The 17,874-nt window shown below is 40.1% G+C and overlaps 2 protein-coding genes across 6 annotated transcripts in view; one reads left to right on the top strand and one right to left on the bottom strand.

Annotated features, from left to right (window-relative positions):
* The first annotated feature begins 9,889 nt into the window (after window positions 1-9,889).
* LOC148015638 (exportin-4 protein) overlaps window positions 9,890-17,874 on the top strand; it is a 171,894-nt gene continuing 163,909 nt past the window's right edge. The window contains exon 1 of one of the 5 annotated variants that reach the window (XM_087664918.1): window positions 9,890-10,128. In XM_087664918.1, the coding sequence (XP_087521044.1) occupies window positions 10,033-10,128 (96 nt within the window). In that variant the 5' untranslated portion in view covers window positions 9,890-10,032. The remainder of the gene's footprint in view (window positions 10,129-17,874) is intronic. The other 4 variants (XR_015688297.1, XM_087664915.1, XM_087664917.1 and 1 more) reach the window with 4 other exon arrangements.
* On the bottom strand, window positions 14,639-16,955 carry LOC148015639 (uncharacterized). Its single transcript, XM_087666049.1, has one exon. The coding sequence runs from the start codon at window positions 16,577-16,579 to the stop codon at window positions 14,639-14,641; it is 1,941 nt and encodes a 646-aa protein (XP_087522175.1). The 5' UTR covers window positions 16,580-16,955.

Here is a 17,874-nt window from a genome sequence, read left to right as displayed (position 1 = left end):
TAGAATCACTCTTTGATCCCAAGGGGAATAGCAGATATGCGATGGAAATATTATCGCAACTAATTCTTGCATTGTTTGGCAAGAATACAATTGGTTTTTTTGTTGGTTGATCTAACAACATCCTAAATGCTTTTACATTCAATTGGTTGTTAGTTTGTTGTTTGGATGATTATTTCAAGTGCTTGTGATTTATGGTAAAATCATGGCAAGGGTCTATGATGACAAGTTGCCATGGGAATAAAGGAATGTTTTTCCTAGAAACTGATATTAGGGCTGGATGCCTTGTTTGTGCTTGATTCCTAAAGGATTTAATTAAGGAAGGATATTTTGCATGGGTGGATCATCTCCATGATCACACTGTGGATTAACCCAAAGAGGACACTGCTCGATTCATGGGCCGAAGGTCGAGTGGTGAAAAGGCCAACCACAGGAATGATGTTTCACTCCTAGATAGCTTGCAGGTCAATTGGAGCTCTAAACACCCCTTGCTAGGTCTAGAATGGAGCTGAAGACCTCCGTGGCCCCCAATGTCTGGATATGTTGGGAGATTCTATTCTAGATAAAGGATTGAGTTTGTGGTGCCATGTGATTTGGACTAGTTACTTTTGCAGGGCAGAAGCGATACTTGTGTTGGACAGAAGGGAAACATAATTTCTCCTGTATGGGTGGGAGACAAAGATTAACTTAAAGATAAGTTGAAGAACTTGTTTGAACTTGATTGTCAATAGATTGCTTGCTTTGTTTTCATATCTATGCTGTAAGCTATGCAAACAAGCCCTGTTTCCTATAAGGCTTAATTAATGAAGCTAACTTTAAGTGCCACACATAAATGTGGTAGGACCTAATTAGAAAACTAAAGCTATTAAGGGAAGCTGGTGGGTGAAACCCGCGACAGGTCCGTTCTATGGCAAGGTGGTCCCAAAGAACTGGGAGGCTTCTCACAAGATTTTTCCATCATTCGACCTTTAGGTATTGTTAGGTTAGAACCCGATTCGTGCCGTTTTAGGGGATCGGAATGGGACTATGTCCTACGGGCAGAGAGATTGAGCGGCGCATCCCTCTCATTTCCCATTCTCTTTGAACCAAGTGCACAAGTTATGATACATTTTTTCGAAGTATTTGCATGTTTCTCACTCACTCACCCTTTCCTTAAGTATGAAAAAGAATAATGTAAGGGTAAAGGGCCCAATAGCTTAATGAGTCTTAAAAACAACTTACCATGGAGGCTAACAATGTGACAAAAAAGAGAAATACGCTAGGAACCTTGCGTATGTGTCAATCAATGATTTACTAAGGAGTGTCATATATTGGATCACCTACTCTGACACTACCTTGGGAAAGACCCTTAAAATGTATTTTTTATATTGCATTATGGTGAGTTCCACCTTTTGCATGCCACATTTGATCCCAAAGGTTATGGAAAGGGAGGTTGCTTTAGTGACTCATCCATGTAACATGTTTTCCTAACTAACAAATCACCCAAGGTAGTTAGTAGCCAAATCACTTATTTAAGCATGCAAGGCTCGATGGAAAAAGGAAGTGGTAGAACTCTCTTGGTTAGATCACTTCAAAAATGTTAAGATTATCATAATTGGTAGGAAGGACAAAATTTGAACAAGGTGCATAGTGTTTTGGAAGGAATTGTAGCAACATGGTATGTCCAACAACTTGATGAGGTGAAGCATAATTGAAGTTCTTTGAAGACAACTATAATGTGTGATCTTATGATGATATTGCAAAGCGTGTCCTACAAGAACTTAATGATCATGAACGAAAAGAACTTAAGTCAATATCCCAATTTGCTATACATTTAAAACAAATCTTGATGAGAATTGATGCGTGTATGATGAAAGACATGGAATTTTTTTTAATGTGGCCTAGGCTTAGGCATGACCTTCATAGAAGGGTGAAAGATCAAGGTCATGAGACATTTGCAGATGCTATTCAAAAAGTGGTAGTTACAACAAGATTATAAAAAGACAGATATCACTCCAATGGATATTGATCTTCAAAATGCTCAAAGACATTAACCTCCCAAAGATGCTCAAGGATGTCCAAAATGCTTCAATTGTAATTTGTATGGTCATATGCCCATATATTGTTGGAAACCACAAAGAAGAAGGAATGTTATAAAGTAAATATAGAATGTATAAGTGGAAGAACTTCCAATACTAGAAAACAACTAGGTGAATGGATGTAGGAGGTGAATCGTTTGTATATATTCAAGCCTCGACATCAACTTCATGGAAAATAATTCTAAGCACAATGAATGTCGAGATTAATGATATAGATATTGAAGTATTATTATATTATAGGAGCTCTTTTTCCTCTATAAGTTCCCACATAGCAAGTTCCATCAAAGCTCATAGGCAGCAATAAATTTTAGTATTTTTTGGGGATAACCAACATGTATATAAAATATCCAAGGTTATCCATGTGCCCTTTGGAGTCAAGAGAGTAGTTTTTCAACATCCATGTTATATTCTTCCACACCAAGTTTTTCCAATGACTTTTGGTTATGATTAGTTTATTAAACAAGGAACTCGTTTGAATTTCATAGATATGACATTTGACCTACCTACAATATTAAAGATTCCTTTTGTGTGGTACTTTGGAGAATTTGTAGAATTTACAAACACGGAGTTGGAAAGAACTACATTGCATGAGACTAGAAGACAATAACTTATATAAGATCTACTTGAACAATTCATCAAATTGATTCCTGAAGATGGAGTTTTTCCCATCATGACAACTAATGTAAAGCGCGAGATTCAGATAGCATAACACAAACCTATGAAAGTTGCATGACGACGATTCTCCCCAAAAGAAAATGAAGTAATAAAGAAAGCAATTGACAACATGCTGTGAAAAGGAATTATCCAACCTTCAAAGATCCCTTGGGCATCATAACATTATTTGGTTTTAAAAAAGAATGGGAAGCTCAAAATTTGTATAGATTTTTTACATTTGAACAATGTTACTACCCATGATGCTTATTCACTTCCAAGATTAGATGACCTCTTGGAATAGGTTGGTGGTTCCCAATATTTTACCTCTTTAGATTTAGCTTCAAGATACTAGTAGATACCTATTGAGGAAAAAGATAGACAAAAAATAGCATTTAGAATAGAAAGAGGGTAATTTGAATTTGTTGTTATGCCATGTGGGTTATTAAATGCTACGAGCACTTTTCAAAAGTTGATAAATTTTATATTTGTAGACTTGATCGATGAGGATGTTTTGGTGGTCTATCTCCAAGACATTTTGATTCATACTAAGACATGGAAAGAGCATGTGGCAGTGCTAGAAAAGGTCCTCACACACTTTGAGTAATTCCAATCTAAAATTACAATTAAGAAAGTGTAAGTGGGTTTGCATTTTGGCCTCTTTGCCATCCACCACGACCTCTTTGGCTCCCCCTGCCTCTAGAGTTACCACGTCCTCCTCCATAGGACTAGTTTTCTTGAGTTTGCTGCATATTTTGATTTCTACCACGGCCTCCAGATCGGCCTCCTCTACCTCTGCCTCTACCTCTTCCAGCATTTGAGTAGAAGACAACTTCTTTTGAAGTTCCTCCTGAAGAAGATGCACCACCATTTCTCTGCTCCTCAAAAATTAGAAGAGCAATCAACTTCTCAAAATCAGGAAATCTTTCACGGACGGATAATGGATGTTCGGAACTGTGCATAATCCTTTCCTAGACCATTCAAGGTCACAGAAACTAAATCATCATCTTCCACTGGCGACCCAATGGAAGCAAGTGCATCTGCAATCTTCTTCACCTTCATGTGGTAGTCATTGATGCTCATATTTTCTCTTTGCACATTATGCAACTCTTGCTTGAGCTGCATTTTCCTGGCTTGCGTATTTGTGCTATACATTTTTGACAAAATATCCCATGCCTCCTTTGGCGTACTTGCATATTGAATATGCACAATCATAGAGTCTGAAATGCTGATAGACAGCCAGTACATAACTTTCCTGGCTCTCTCATGCCATGCTTTAAATGCCTGCATTTGGAATTTCAATTTCAAGGAAGGGTATTTCCATAGATGAATACAAAGTGTTGGCTTTGGACTCTTTTCCTACTCCCCAAAATGTAAAGCAAACTTCAAGGATTTTTGAGTATGATAATTTTTTCAGGGTGGTGTATTTTGCTATTGGAAGAATTAACTACTCCTTAGTGAAGTTTGTTAAAAAAGGGAGTTATATTCCACTGGTTGAAGCAATGTGACAAGGCATTCAAAAGATTAAAATATATTGTACAATAGATGGTAATGTATCCATATTTTTTGAGGCCATTCATATTACAAACAAATGTGTCAAACTCAAGCATTGGAACCGTTCTTCTTCAATCTGTTGAAGGTGATATGCATGTGCCCTTCTGTTTCATGAGAAAAAGCCCAAATAAACTAGAGATAAATCACTTGACAATCGAGAAGAAACTTTTAGCAATAGTTTGTGTATTTCAAAAATTTCATATGTGTATGTTCATGGGTCCCAATTATTGGTGGAAATAGATCATCATCCCCCATTGCTTTAATCAAGAAAAAGAACACCCTTGGTTGACCTTTTAGGTGGATTTTGGCACCTCTAGATTATGAATTTGAACTCAAATATCTCAAAGGAAAAGACTATGGTAGTACTGGTTTTCTATCAAGATCATGGGTAGAAATTCAAAAAGTTCAAGCTTTATTCATCTGATCATTAGAAATTGGGCCAATTACAAGACATTGATGATAAAATCTCAGGCTCAACTATGCACACATAAGGAAGGAGAAACACCAAAAAGATTTGTGATTAAGGATAATCTCCATTGTTTAGTCTCACCCTAACAAATGAGGCTATACATGCCTGCAAGCTTACAAAGGCATTATGTTGAATATTTTTATGCTGACCCTTTATTTGGACACTTGGGTTCTCCTTGTGTTTTCATAAGTGCTTGCACTTGCTCAAACAAAGATACTACTGGCTAGATCTGAGGAAAACTATGCACAATGTCTTACAATCTTGCAGAAAATGTTTAGCAAGCAAGGATCCTTCTAGAAAGCCATGAGGATTGTTAGAACCAATCATCCTTACTCGTCCCCTTGAATTAATAGCTTGGAATGTAGGGGACCCTTTTCCAAAATCAAATAATGGAAGCAAGTTTATCCTCATTGTCACAGATTATTTAACCAAGTGGTGTGAAGGAAAAGTAGTTTTAGAAGCTACATCAACCATTACAACAAGGTTCTTATTAGAAGAAGTAGTTGCAAGACATGAATTTCCTAATTTGATTTGTTAAATCAATAAATAAAATTTAAAATGAAAGGTCATGCAAGTAGTTTGTTCTACACTTGAAATTAAGCAAAAATTTGCATCACCATATCACCAACAAACTAATGGTTTATGTGAGAGATTGAACCAAACAATAAAGTTGATGTCCATGTATGTCAATCCTCATTGTGATGATTGGGATATACTTTCGCCATTTGTTTTGCATGCTTATAAGAGCACAATTCAAGCATCTACCATAGTTAGTCCATTTTGAGCATTATATGGAAGAGAACCTAAATTGCCATTGGAGATTCCTAATCTAGTGATCAAACCTAGATTTCACGATGAAGAAAATGGCTTCTACATTTACAACATGCAACGTACAATTTTGGTCATGAAGTTTTTTTTTTGTTACACACAGACAAGACAATTCCAAAAGCTCAGTCCATAGGTGGATTGGCCAATACACAATAGAAAAACAATTGAGGGCTTCAATTTACCTGTTAGGCCATAAAACCAAGGATACAACGATGATGATACATGTATAGTGAATAAAGTAGCTATACAAATTAAAATAAGATAACAACATTATATCAAATGCTCACAAACACTCAATTACCAAAATAGCAAATCTATTGCAATAATATCAACAACTGGATAGTGCACAACCAACCCCATGTGAACTATGATTGATGGTAGTTGGAGTTAATAAACAATGCAACCAAGAATGGGATAAAGGCCAAGAACCATGCAAAGTCAAAGATATAAATAAAAAGCCTCATACAACACAATCTATAGAAACATGCTTGGATCCTCTCTCTATCTTTCCTGCAAAGAACATGGGTATGCCATTTTGTGCCCAAACCTACTAATCACCCCCCCCCCCCCCCCCCCAATCACACACACACATGCATCATCTTGATCCAATGTTGGCAAAGGCACTGCTTGAACCAACACACTATCAACATAACAATAGTGGGGAGATGTTGATGTAGTAGGTTCAACGATTAACATCTAATAGCCAACAATCGTCTTACCATTATCAATGTCCATGTCTACAACATTACACCCCCCCAGTCCATGCTAGAATCAACAACTCATTTGACATGAAAATGACAATAGGATGGCAATAAGAAAACAACACTACACAACAAGCACCTCGTGGAATCCAACAACATGATCTTCAACATGCACACTATTTGGAACATGTTGTAAATTGGCATTCACACATTGATAATGTGAAGAAATACCCTAACACAAAAACACAAATAACACCGTATGACAAAGCAAAGACTGATAGAAACACAGTTAGGGTTAGGGTAACTCAAAGACAATGAACACATAGAATGAATAAAATCATACGACTATTGAATATACAGTGCTCATGCACCAAACACACTTTAGTGAATAAATATTGTACCTCGAACTCCTATATCTCAAGGATAGGGTAGGGGTAATGAGCTAGAGAGTCTGTCGTACTTCGAACAGATCCCGAATCATAGCAAGGCAGCCTCCAAGTGTCAAACACCAACAAATGTGGATAGCAGTGTAGGAGAGAGAAAACAACAGCGACACGTTGAGAAAAAAAAAATATGCAAGGCGGCAACTGAGGCTTGCAAACACAGCAGTATGCTGACATGGCAAGCTGTACGACAATTGGATGACGGATAGCAGCAATCACCTAGCTGGAAACAGTAGCAAATTGATGAGGGCTGTGTTGAATGGAGACAAGTCCCATGGCACACTACACAACAATGGTACAACTAAATTTCCAACTTCCTGATGCACAAGGATGTGAACCTCATATTGTAAGGATTTTTCATATGCCTTATAGCATACAATTCATGGATGACAAAATTTTGGATGTGGTTACTCTTAGAATTGAGCAACATGTCAAAATCACAGATGAAGAATTAGTAGTCAAAGGAGCTTCCGTAATATCTTGGGACACCACAAAGTACTTCCAAGTTAATATGCATAAAGATTCAGGCTACCAATTTGATGCAAACAATAATTCTCCATGTCGACAACGTGAATCTTTGCACATGGCATTTCCAATGAAGTGTCCATTCCATGTAATGATGATGTGCAACATGTTAGCTCATTGCTGTGTTCTAAGGGGAGGTGTGGCAGGTTCCACCTTTTGCATGCCACATGAGATTCCAAATGGTTGTTATGGAAAGGGAGGTTGGATTAGTGACGCATCCATGTAACTTGTTTTCCTAACTACCCTTACTAACTAACCCCCCAAGGTAGTTAGGGATAATTATTAATCAACTCACCTATCTAAGCATGCAAGGCCTGATGAAAAATAGAAGTGGGAGAACAAGAGCTTTAGCTCTAGTTGATGTACATTTCTATGCAAAGTAATCAACTTTCTCTTGTGTTGAGCCTCTAAACCATGTGTTCTAGAAGTAGTATTCGATAGGAATTTTACAACATCAATATTTAAAAAATTAAAGTTTTATTGTTAAGCTCAATGAAATTCACTTGACATACCTTATCTACTCACAAATTTTAATTAAAAAAATTTCCCCATAAATTGAATCGATCAAATGAGTTATTAGTGGCATTGCCCACTAACCAATGGATTAGAACCAAGTGTGCAACTTGGTAATTATGCTATTTGCATTGTTAAATCATCTACTAAACTTCGAAGCTTAGCATTTTCTTATTGTAATGGAGCATTATGTGCCAAAAGCTCCTCAATGCCCCTTTGTGATGCCAATGTAGCTTCTTATGTTGCCACCCCAAAACTCACTCATGCTCTTTGTGTAGCAGCACAACATGTATCTTTCTTAGTGGTTGCAAAGCTTGCCCTCTTCGTGCTTGGGCCTTGTCAGAAATTCACTCTTGGGCTCTGCCTGAATTCATTAACTTGTTAGTCTAATCTACATGCCTCCTTAGCATTGTTGCATGAAGTAGATCGCTATTTGATTGTTATTTGGAATTTTTTTAAAAAATTAGGTGTAGCAAAGTATGGCCAAGTTATCCCACACAAGCTTGCTTTTGACTTCTAAGAGTGCGTATCTAATATTCATGAAAAATCGAGGTTTAATGGAAAATGAATCACAAAAATCTAGAAAAAGGTCTACATAACTTAAAGGAAAAAATTTAACACCTTGGATAAAAATTATAGTTATAAAACGTTACTTCAAAAATCCCTCTAGAAAATTGAGTTAAAGATTTTGGTATCCACTACCAAAATATTTTTTACTTCGACACGAATACCACAAGGAAAATGCTTCAATCCCAATTGTGGTGGCCCACTCTCACATTATGAATACAACTAGATTTATTAAGCACTCTAATGAGTGCCAAAGGATAGAGTTACCTAATCGAAAGCATAAAATGGAACTCACACCGATGATTGCTTGTCAACCTTTTAAAAATTGGGATATAGACTTCATGGGACCCATTAGGCCGGTTACACACCACCATGGATGGACATTTTTGAAGGGAAAAAAGAGTTTATCAATCACGTATCGTAATGATATAAGTCGTGCATATTGCGAAGATTGGACATTTTTGGGCAGGCAATCTCCCCCTTCCCGATATAAACATCTAAATCCAAAGGTGCTAAAAGTAAAGACATTTTCAATTAAAAATTATTGTGCACTTGATATGAATAGAACCCTCACTAATCAACATTCATTGTAGTATTTAAACCACTAGGCCAAGCTTTACTTTTTGATGGTTTGGGTGCCATTTAGCATGTAAATATATTCTCACATTGTTTTGAGCGTGGGTGTGGGTAACTACCCTTAGCCCAATTACACAATACTTGCATGCTAGATATAAGAGGGCCTTCATGTGGTGCGTTACAAAAAGGGGTTGAAAACATATAGTCAATTTTAAAATAGGAACATGAGAATTGCGATGAAGCTTCTCATTGCACAGTTTTGTCAACCACCTTCTAGCCCATCAACCGGGAGTAGCATGTACCTTGAGTCATGATGCATTGGATGCTTCGCTTCACTTGGGGTGTTTTAAAAGTGTGGGTCTCCTCAAGCTTCACAATGTCTCTCCTTGCATGATGTGCTTCCTCATCCTCCCAATTCCTAAAGCCTATAGCCACCTTGATGCCTTTTGCGTCAACCTGCTACCTTTTGCTTGTTGACACCTCTCGCTAGTAGGCGAGCAATGGGAGATGTTACAGGCGTAACAGGCAGACAAAGGGGCCGTTGATGGATGTTAAAGAGGCACAACAAGGCGTATAGTGAGAGATGATGAGGCATGCAAGGCGCAATAGGCGGATATTGAAAGACATGGGCCAATGGCAGAGGTTGTTGGACAATGGGAGATGTAGAGGGTTGTGATTAGTTGGTTAGGTGTGGGTGGAATTGTTATGAAAAGGGACCAACAACCATTAAATAGACGGTTTTGACCTGTAACAAGTGGTGAGGTTGTTGAAATCGATGAGAGTATCACGAAACTTTTGCCTATCAAGCAAAAGTTCACACAAAGAATCCTCAAGACCACATCTCCCAAATGCGTCTACAAACTTATAACGTGAAGGTGGGAGAAAGGTCCCATTTAACGGTCGTGCCTGCAAGAAACGCATCGTGTGAAGACGCTCTAATGTTGCACACGGAAAACGGACGCTAGCAAGGTCATGAAGCGTGGTGGGCCCTCGGGGAAATAGAGAGGCCTGAAGGAACTATACAAGCGAAATAGACTAAAATGTGAGGAAGAAAGCCGGAGAGCCGATCAGGCTGCGAGGTATCATCGGTAGCCTGCAATTCCCCGTCCCCACCCTTTTCCATCGACCTTATGGTGGAGGAACAAGCGGACATGCAGGCCGCAGGAGATATAAGCAACCTGCAGGCCGCCATGGCCGTGGTCGAGCAAGCATGTGCAGCTCTCCAAGTACATCCTTTTCCGGCTTCTCATTTTGTGCTTCTTAAAATGATAGTCGTGTTTATCGTTTTCAGACAACGATCCAGGCGCAACGGTCCACATAGGAGAGCTTTCTTAACTGCAGTGCAGTAGTTTTGTTTCCATCGCACCGGACTGTTCCTAGATCATCGTGCACATTATCTCAAACAATCATACAGATTATCGAAGTGGTAGCATGCAGGGCATTGGAGCTGGATGATCAGGAGTATAGAGTGCCATGCATCATATTTACTATATGCTTCACATCAAGCGTGGTTTAAAACAGCTCATAGGTGCTGCTGGCAGTATCCTTTATCCAATTTACCCCATGGCCACTCTATGAAGCCATCACATTACAGTGAAGTCTTGACATGGAGTTCCTCTCTTTACTAGGTCAAGACATTTGCTCATTAGATGACCCTTGAGATGTGGCCCTTGGGAAGACTGTCCAGTCCAAGGACATGGCTGTGACACTCTTGTTATATCTCCCCTCACCCAAGTACGATGTTTTCTATGTTAGCCTTCTCGCATCATGTAAGGGATACCATCACCTAGGAGTTAGTACCGATGATTTTGGAGCTAGATGCCCATTGCAAGGAGATGTTTCGGTTGACTAGGTACCATCAGCCATGTTTTCATGTTGGCACATTTGAGAAATAACAAAAGAAGAAAGGGAAAGGAAATCAAATTAGAGTCATCGTCAGACACTTGAGTTTGATAAAGAGGACAATTGTAAGAGCTTTCCACTATGGGAGGACCTCACATTCCAAGGAGAAATGCTAGAATATCTCTCTTGCCATTACAAACAAGTCTGTCTTCTTCACATTCATCAGGCGGATGGCTCTCCTACTTGTGTTAAGCTACTAAAATTAGGGTTTCATTAAACCCATAATCAAGTCTCATTAAACCAGCTCCAAAAGCACAAAATGCTGAATAAATTAAATCAAATGTCTTCTTTTAGGAGTAGGTCAAATGCACCCCCAATCCTCTATAATAGAAGCCTAATGAGTGCATCCATCATCCTCAGTCATTCATCAGCTGGTGCCCACCTGCCTGTCTTATTCCTGCTGCTGTCTACACTCCTTCTGGCAGATACCTCAGTCAGTGGAGAACCTTGGACTGATGCCCTTGCTGATTTCAGATTTCTTACTTCTGTGTGACCTCATTGCAGCTGTAGTCTGCCTGTTTGGGCACTTCTCGGAGTTGCTGATCACCTTCTTAGCACATTTTTACATGTTGCAGTTTGCCTCCCTGCCCTGGTGTTTTGACTGCCTGTCGACATTAGGTCTGGCTGCCTTTTTTGCTGCCAGGTGCTGTGCAGCCTCTGTTCACCTCCAGCAGCTGTCTCAAACTCAGCCAGCCCTTGTTTTGCAGCTTGGTGTTATTTTTGGACAGCTGCACCTGCGTTCTTGCAGTCAGCAGGCTGCCCTGCTCTGCCATCAGCTTGATCTAGATAGGTACATCCACACACTGATTTGCGTTGTTAGGGAGCTGATCATCATAGTGACTGCCTGCTGTGTTTCAAGATTCTTTCAAGGTACAACACGCTCTTGGAGCTATCATTGATGCCTTTGATTCCTCTTTCAGCTCACCTCATCCTTGGTCCACCAGAGACACAAAGGTTTGGAGGCCCATTGTATCATATGAGCATAGTCTAATTCGCATATAAATGGCTTTTGTACAATGATGGAATTGGTCCTCTTTGATAGTGTGTGATCTCACATAAATATATAATAAACTTCTCTTAGTCTTACCTAAATTCAAATGAATACTCCACTAACCTATAGCTTCAAAGTCTTTCCACACTTGGCCATGGGGTATATGTCACAACACAATAGAATTTTTTTTAATATTCTTTGTATTAATTTACATAATCAACTATCTATAGAATTTGTTTTCTTTGTAAGTAATAGATAGCTAGAATAGTGTATTTAAGCTGATTCCAAGTTACAGTGGATCTACAGAGATGATTAAAAGAAAGATAGTACACTGAAACAAGCCTTCCTCCTCGGATAGGGTTGTAAATAACCTGACTAAGCATTATTTACAGCAATTAACAAATTCACAAAGCTGGAAAGTACACTTTACTATAAAATCTTGGACATTGGACACCCTGTTGGCCCCAAAACTAGCCCCCCTTTTGGTATTTATTTAACTTAATTGAAGAAGAAGTTGATGTACAATGGGATTATTCCAATCCCTTTCAATATTCCAAATCCCCTTGCTCTCGAAAATGACTAGCAAGTCTTCAATTTGATTTGCCCCTTAATTCAGGCAATCAATTGGCCTTCACCTGCTTTGATGGAGATGGAAAATGCCCCAAATTTAATGATTTCCTAGTCCCTCCACTTGAATAGGCTAAAAATAGCTTCAGCCTTGTTGAATCCATGTCTTGGAGCTTTCAGTTTTTGGCATGCTTCTTGAGGCTACTGCTAAACCCTAATTCCTGCTACAAATTAGGGATTACAATAGAGAAACCTGAAATATCTCAGCCTTTGGTGATCTCAATGCTGTATTCTTTGGAGCAAGGCTGTAGAAAGACTGGGAGATGAGAGAGAATGTTGAGGGGAGAAAATTCAGACTTTCTTTGCGAAGAACTAAAGAAAATCAGTCATTTACTGCTGTTGCCATGTCTCAATAGCTTGTAGATACAAAGAATTGAAGAATATCAATCACTTATTGTTGTTGCCTTGTCTTAATAGCTTGTAGATGCTGTTACCTGCTGTTGATTGGTCTTCTCTTGCCCTTGGCTACCTTAGAAGGTCCTCCAATGGCTGCAAATTAGACCAACAGCATCTCCTTCCTGTCTCTTGCAGGCTAAATATAGTAAAAATGCCTCTCTCCAATCTCTAAAGACGTTTTTCAGTCTTGCATGGGCATTTTTGATAAGTGGTAGCCTTCCCAAATGATTTTTTTAGCATTATCCATAATTAAGTATTAATTTTCAGTCTTTAAATACTGAAAATTAATCTAAAAATTATTTTGGTGCCGTGAAAAATAATCAGATTGGTCACTAATTAAATTGGCTAGGCAACTTTCATTAGCGAATGCCTCTGCGCCATCTTTGATCATCAAATTGGCATTAGGTATTATTAAACACCACTTCTCTAGTGTCACTAACTGACACTTATGGCCAAATGAATGACCTAGGTCAACAACTGGCACTAGATACCACCAAGTACATGTGTGGCATAACTTATAGCAACATTTACCTTTGACATCCTGTGATTTCCTCGGGTCCCAGGCTTGTAAATTTACTCTAATTCCAGTTACACCTCACATGTGCAACATTTACTTAACCATGTGATTAAAAATTAATCCACATGCTAAGGGAGGTTTTAAAAATACATGTCCTCGTGACAGTACACACCTTCACCTATATGACCTAGTTTAGCATGGATGGCGAGAACTTGAGCATATCATGATTTGACTCGCACCCAAAAAGATAGTACACACCTTCACCTATATGACCTAGTTTAGCATGGATGACGAGAACTTGAGTATATCATGATTTGACTCGCACCCAAAAATGATTAATGTATTGAAGTGTGGGTTGGATCCACTAGAATAGATAGTTTCAATCAACAAGATGGCATGATTTTGAAAAATTTATCCAATGTGCATATGTAGGTAGAAAGACTAGAATGTGCATATCGTTGTAGGGAAAACTCATAAAAGGAATCCAATACTTCTCTTGCATTGTATTTGGAAAGAGCTTTCATATGATATCTATATGTGAGAGTGCGCAGCGAAAGAAGAACACGAACCATAGAAACATGAAACGGGGAACGGGAACGGGGAACGGGAACGGGGACGGAGATGGGAACGCCAAACCTAGGGAACGGGGACGTGGGAACGGGAACGGCATTTAAAAAATCAAAATTCATGAAAAAAAATTAATATTTCACTGATAATCCATGTGGACTCTGGGAGTTTGGAGTGTTAAAACTTAAAACCAAGGTATATAATCCACAAGGACAAATCATTTTAAGTTTTAAGTTTTAACTTTAAGATATCATGCATTATTCTAAAACTACTCATTAGAAATTGAATTGCAACTTACAAGGCTCAAGAGGTAAGCTATTCAATTATAAATAATAAAATCCATAATACATATGCCAAAAATCATAAATGATAAAACAATGAACAATGAACTAAACTTAAAAGTCTTAGCTAAAAGAACATGCCTATGGTACCATTGCCAAAAAACTTAAAAGATTACAAATATGAAATTGAAGTTTAATCTTTGAAAGAACATGCTCATTGCCCCAAAAAAGACTGCAAATATAAAGTCTAATCTCTAGACTAAAGCAAAATGCGGCATGCCGCATGCCAAAATAGCCCAAAGGGCAACTGCAAGACTGCAAGACTCAAGTACAAGTATAATATCGACATGGCACAACTGTCAACAACCCAAGTGTCACAGTGTCATCAATGATCATAATATCATATATAATGTAAATGTGTCATGTATCATGAGACTCGTGATAAGTAAGCTAAATCAAAGATCATGATGGGGCTCTGAGGCTGCTCTAGCCACTCCTGAAGTGCCAGCCTTATCATCATGTGTACCATGAATTGCTGCATCTTCCTCAACATCAGCATGTGTCTCCTCTTCTTGCTGCATCTCCCACTTTGTGAATGGATCAGGCTTTGTTGTCATACTATTACATAACATCCTCAAATTAGCACTAACGAATACTAGATCGTTTGCCCTCTCCACACCAAGACGGTTCCTCTTCTTTAAAGCAATGTGAGCGTAGGTACTCCACAATTGCTCCAAACAAGAGGAGCTAACTGATTGACTCAAAATACGGATGGCTAGTTGCTGCAACTCAGGACCATCCGAACCATAGTCCTCCCACCACAAAGCTGCCCCAATCTTACAGCGATCCTCCTGTGCATCCCCACAACCAAAAGAACCCCGAAAGGTCCTATAACATGAAAGCTGATCTCTGATCTTTCGTCTAGTGCCATGATCAGGCACTAGACGAGACAATATAAGTCTCCATGCATCCATAACCTCACTGTCATTCTCTTGACCCTTGCCTTGGAACTCAGGATCCACACCAAATGCAGCTGCATGCATGGGTGAGCTATAGGAGTTCCACCTCGTCACAACTAAATGGTGTATTTCCTCATACGCCTCATCATTTGGTGCCAACTCTTGCAACTTTTCATTCAACCTGTCCATAGCCTCATATACCTTGCCAATGCAAGGTTGCATAGCATCCATAACCCTCAATAAATGTACAATGGGTGATACCATAGCATCTATCAGCTTTACATCATCCCAAAAAGTGGAGTTATTTGCTTTCTCCAAGCATAAGATACCTGTAGGAGTATCTGCCAATGTTGATGAGGTAAACTCATCACTAAGAAATAACTGCCTCAAGGCACCACTGCATTCTCTTAACCTGCCTAGCATCAAGAAGTTAAAGGCAAATCTGGTATCAGAGTATTTTAAAAGTGTCTTCTTCGACCGCAAAGAAAAGTGATGGCGAAGAAATTGGTGGTTCAAAACAAAGCTAACCATTTGAGCTCCTTGCTCTATGACAGGTGCAATCCATGACAGGTTACCAATATCCTTTAGTAGGTTGTTCAAGCAATGAGCCATACAATATGAAACTGTGATATGTGGATAATATCCCTGAATAATAGCACCTGCTGCCCTATTTGCAGGCTCTCCATCTGCAACAAATCCCACAACATGCTCTGGGCCAATAAGCTCAACACCTGTAACCCACTCTGCTGCAAGTACATCTGCTGACTTTCCTGTCCCCGATGCATCATGTGAAGATATAAAATACATTTCCCCACGAGAATAAGCAACCATACCATGAATGGATCGCTTGCGTGTATCACTCCAACCATCAGCAATCAAGGAAACTCCATTTTTAGCCCACATGCTCTTTCTAGTCACTGCTGCTTGCTCAACAAGGCGCTTTTCCTTGTCGAGCAAAGTGGTGCGTAAGGTCTCTGATGATGGAGGTACATACGAAGGGCCATACTCACCAATCTTCTTGCACATCAATTTAAAATACTCTGACCTGGCTGCACGAAACTGAATGTGGTCATGATAAAAAAAGCGTGCCACTGATGTATCCACCTCTTCCTTCTTCTTGGGATCCCAACTAGCATCAAGTGTGCTTTGTCTACGTGCAACATGTGGCGTTGTTGATGCCATGGCCGATGCAATGCCTGTAGTAGGTGTGGAGGTAGCACTTCCTGATACTGACCCTGCTCTAGATGCATCTGATGGGGATGGTGTCACAAAAGTTGCAGGGTCAACTGCAACACGTCGTGGTCTAGATGCAAGATAAGCTTGTTGACCTGCTACACGGTCACGAAGCTCCCTTTGCTTCTCCAAGGTCACATTTGGACAAAACTGCACCTCTGAATTTGGCTCATGTAGGAGATGAGCTCGGACCTGATTATGCATAAATATTAAAATTTAAAATGGAACAAGTGGCAATTGGTAGTCCATATTCTAATATTTAAGTAACTTTGAAAAATTAAAATCAATAAAAATTTGAAATACAAATGCTCGGCTCAATGGATTACCTTGTTTGCTCCACTAGTTCGCTTGTATGGGCAAAGCTTGCAAGTCCATGGTCGAGATCCTCCACCACTCAAAGGGCGGTCAGCATTTACTTCTTCCCACCATGACCAATCATCAGACCTTCTTCCTCGACCACCAACCCGACGAGCGGGGCGGGAAGATGAAGCCATTTATGATTTCAGGCTGAAAATTGAAGGCCTTAGGTTAAAGAGTCGAGAGAAGGAAAATTTGAAGGCTGAAAATGGATTATTGAAGGCTCGAGATAAGGGAGAAGGCTCAAGAGTCAAGACTCACTCAAGAGTCGAGAGAGAAGGGAAAGGGAGAGAAGGGAGAAGAAGAAGAAGGTTCATGGAAGAAGGAAGAAGAGAAGGGAGAAGTGAAGAGAAGTTAGAAGGAAGAAGAGAAGGAAGAGAAGAAAGAATAAGAAGAGAAAGAAAAAGAAGGAAGAGAAGGAAGAGGTTGGAGGTGGGAGGAGAAAGAAGAGAAAGAAGAAGAAGGAAGAGAGGGAAGAGAAGGAAGAAGGTGGCTGGGCCTAGGGCAGGAGAACTGGGCCAGGCTGAGGCGGGAGCAGGCTGCAGGAGAAATGGGCCAGGCGGGTGCAGGCAGGAGTAGGCGGGACGCAGGCGGGAGCAGACGGAATGCAGGCGGGAGCAGACGGAACAACGCGGGCGCGGGCAAAAACTAGGCGCAGGCACTTGCCACGTGGCGTTCCCTGTCACGTTTCAGACAGGGAACGCAGCAGGGAGTTCCCTGCTGCGTTCCCTGTCTGAAACGTGACAGGGAACGTTCCGTTTTTGGGAAACGCGGTCCGAGCCGGAAACATGCCGGGGATGGCGATTCTGCGTGCCGGGGGGCCGTTCCGGCCGTTTCCTGTCACTATGACACGAACACAGAGGAGAGGAGAGAGGAAGCAGAGAATGAAGGAAGAAAGTCTGCATTGACTGAGATGAATGCTGAATACACTGGAATGGACAGAACAGTCCCTGCACGCAGCCCGGAGCGTCAGTGAGGGAACCAGGACAGACTGGAAGCAGAGGCAGCACCAATGCCGGAGACGGAGACGGAGGAAGCAGTGCTGTACCTGCAGAGAGTGAATGCTGGACTGACTGGGGGGGCTGCTATAAATAGCCCCCAGCCAGCAAACTGGCCGACCAGCCAAACTGGCCGACCTGGCC

The sequence above is a fragment of the Lygodium microphyllum genome, chromosome 24, assembly GCF_053477565.2.
Source record: "Lygodium microphyllum isolate KBCC chromosome 24, Lygodium_microphyllum_v1.1.10, whole genome shotgun sequence".
NCBI classification, from domain to species: domain Eukaryota; kingdom Viridiplantae; phylum Streptophyta; class Polypodiopsida; order Schizaeales; family Lygodiaceae; genus Lygodium; species Lygodium microphyllum.
The sequence above is the reverse complement of the archived record's forward strand: the minus strand, read 5'-3'. Positions and strand labels throughout refer to the sequence as shown.

Bases quoted from the DNA above. Each gene is read 5' to 3' on its own strand.
- LOC148015639 (XM_087666049.1), bottom strand. From the start codon at position 16,579: ATGCATAATCAGGTCCGAGCTCATCTCCTACATGAGCCAAATTCAGAG.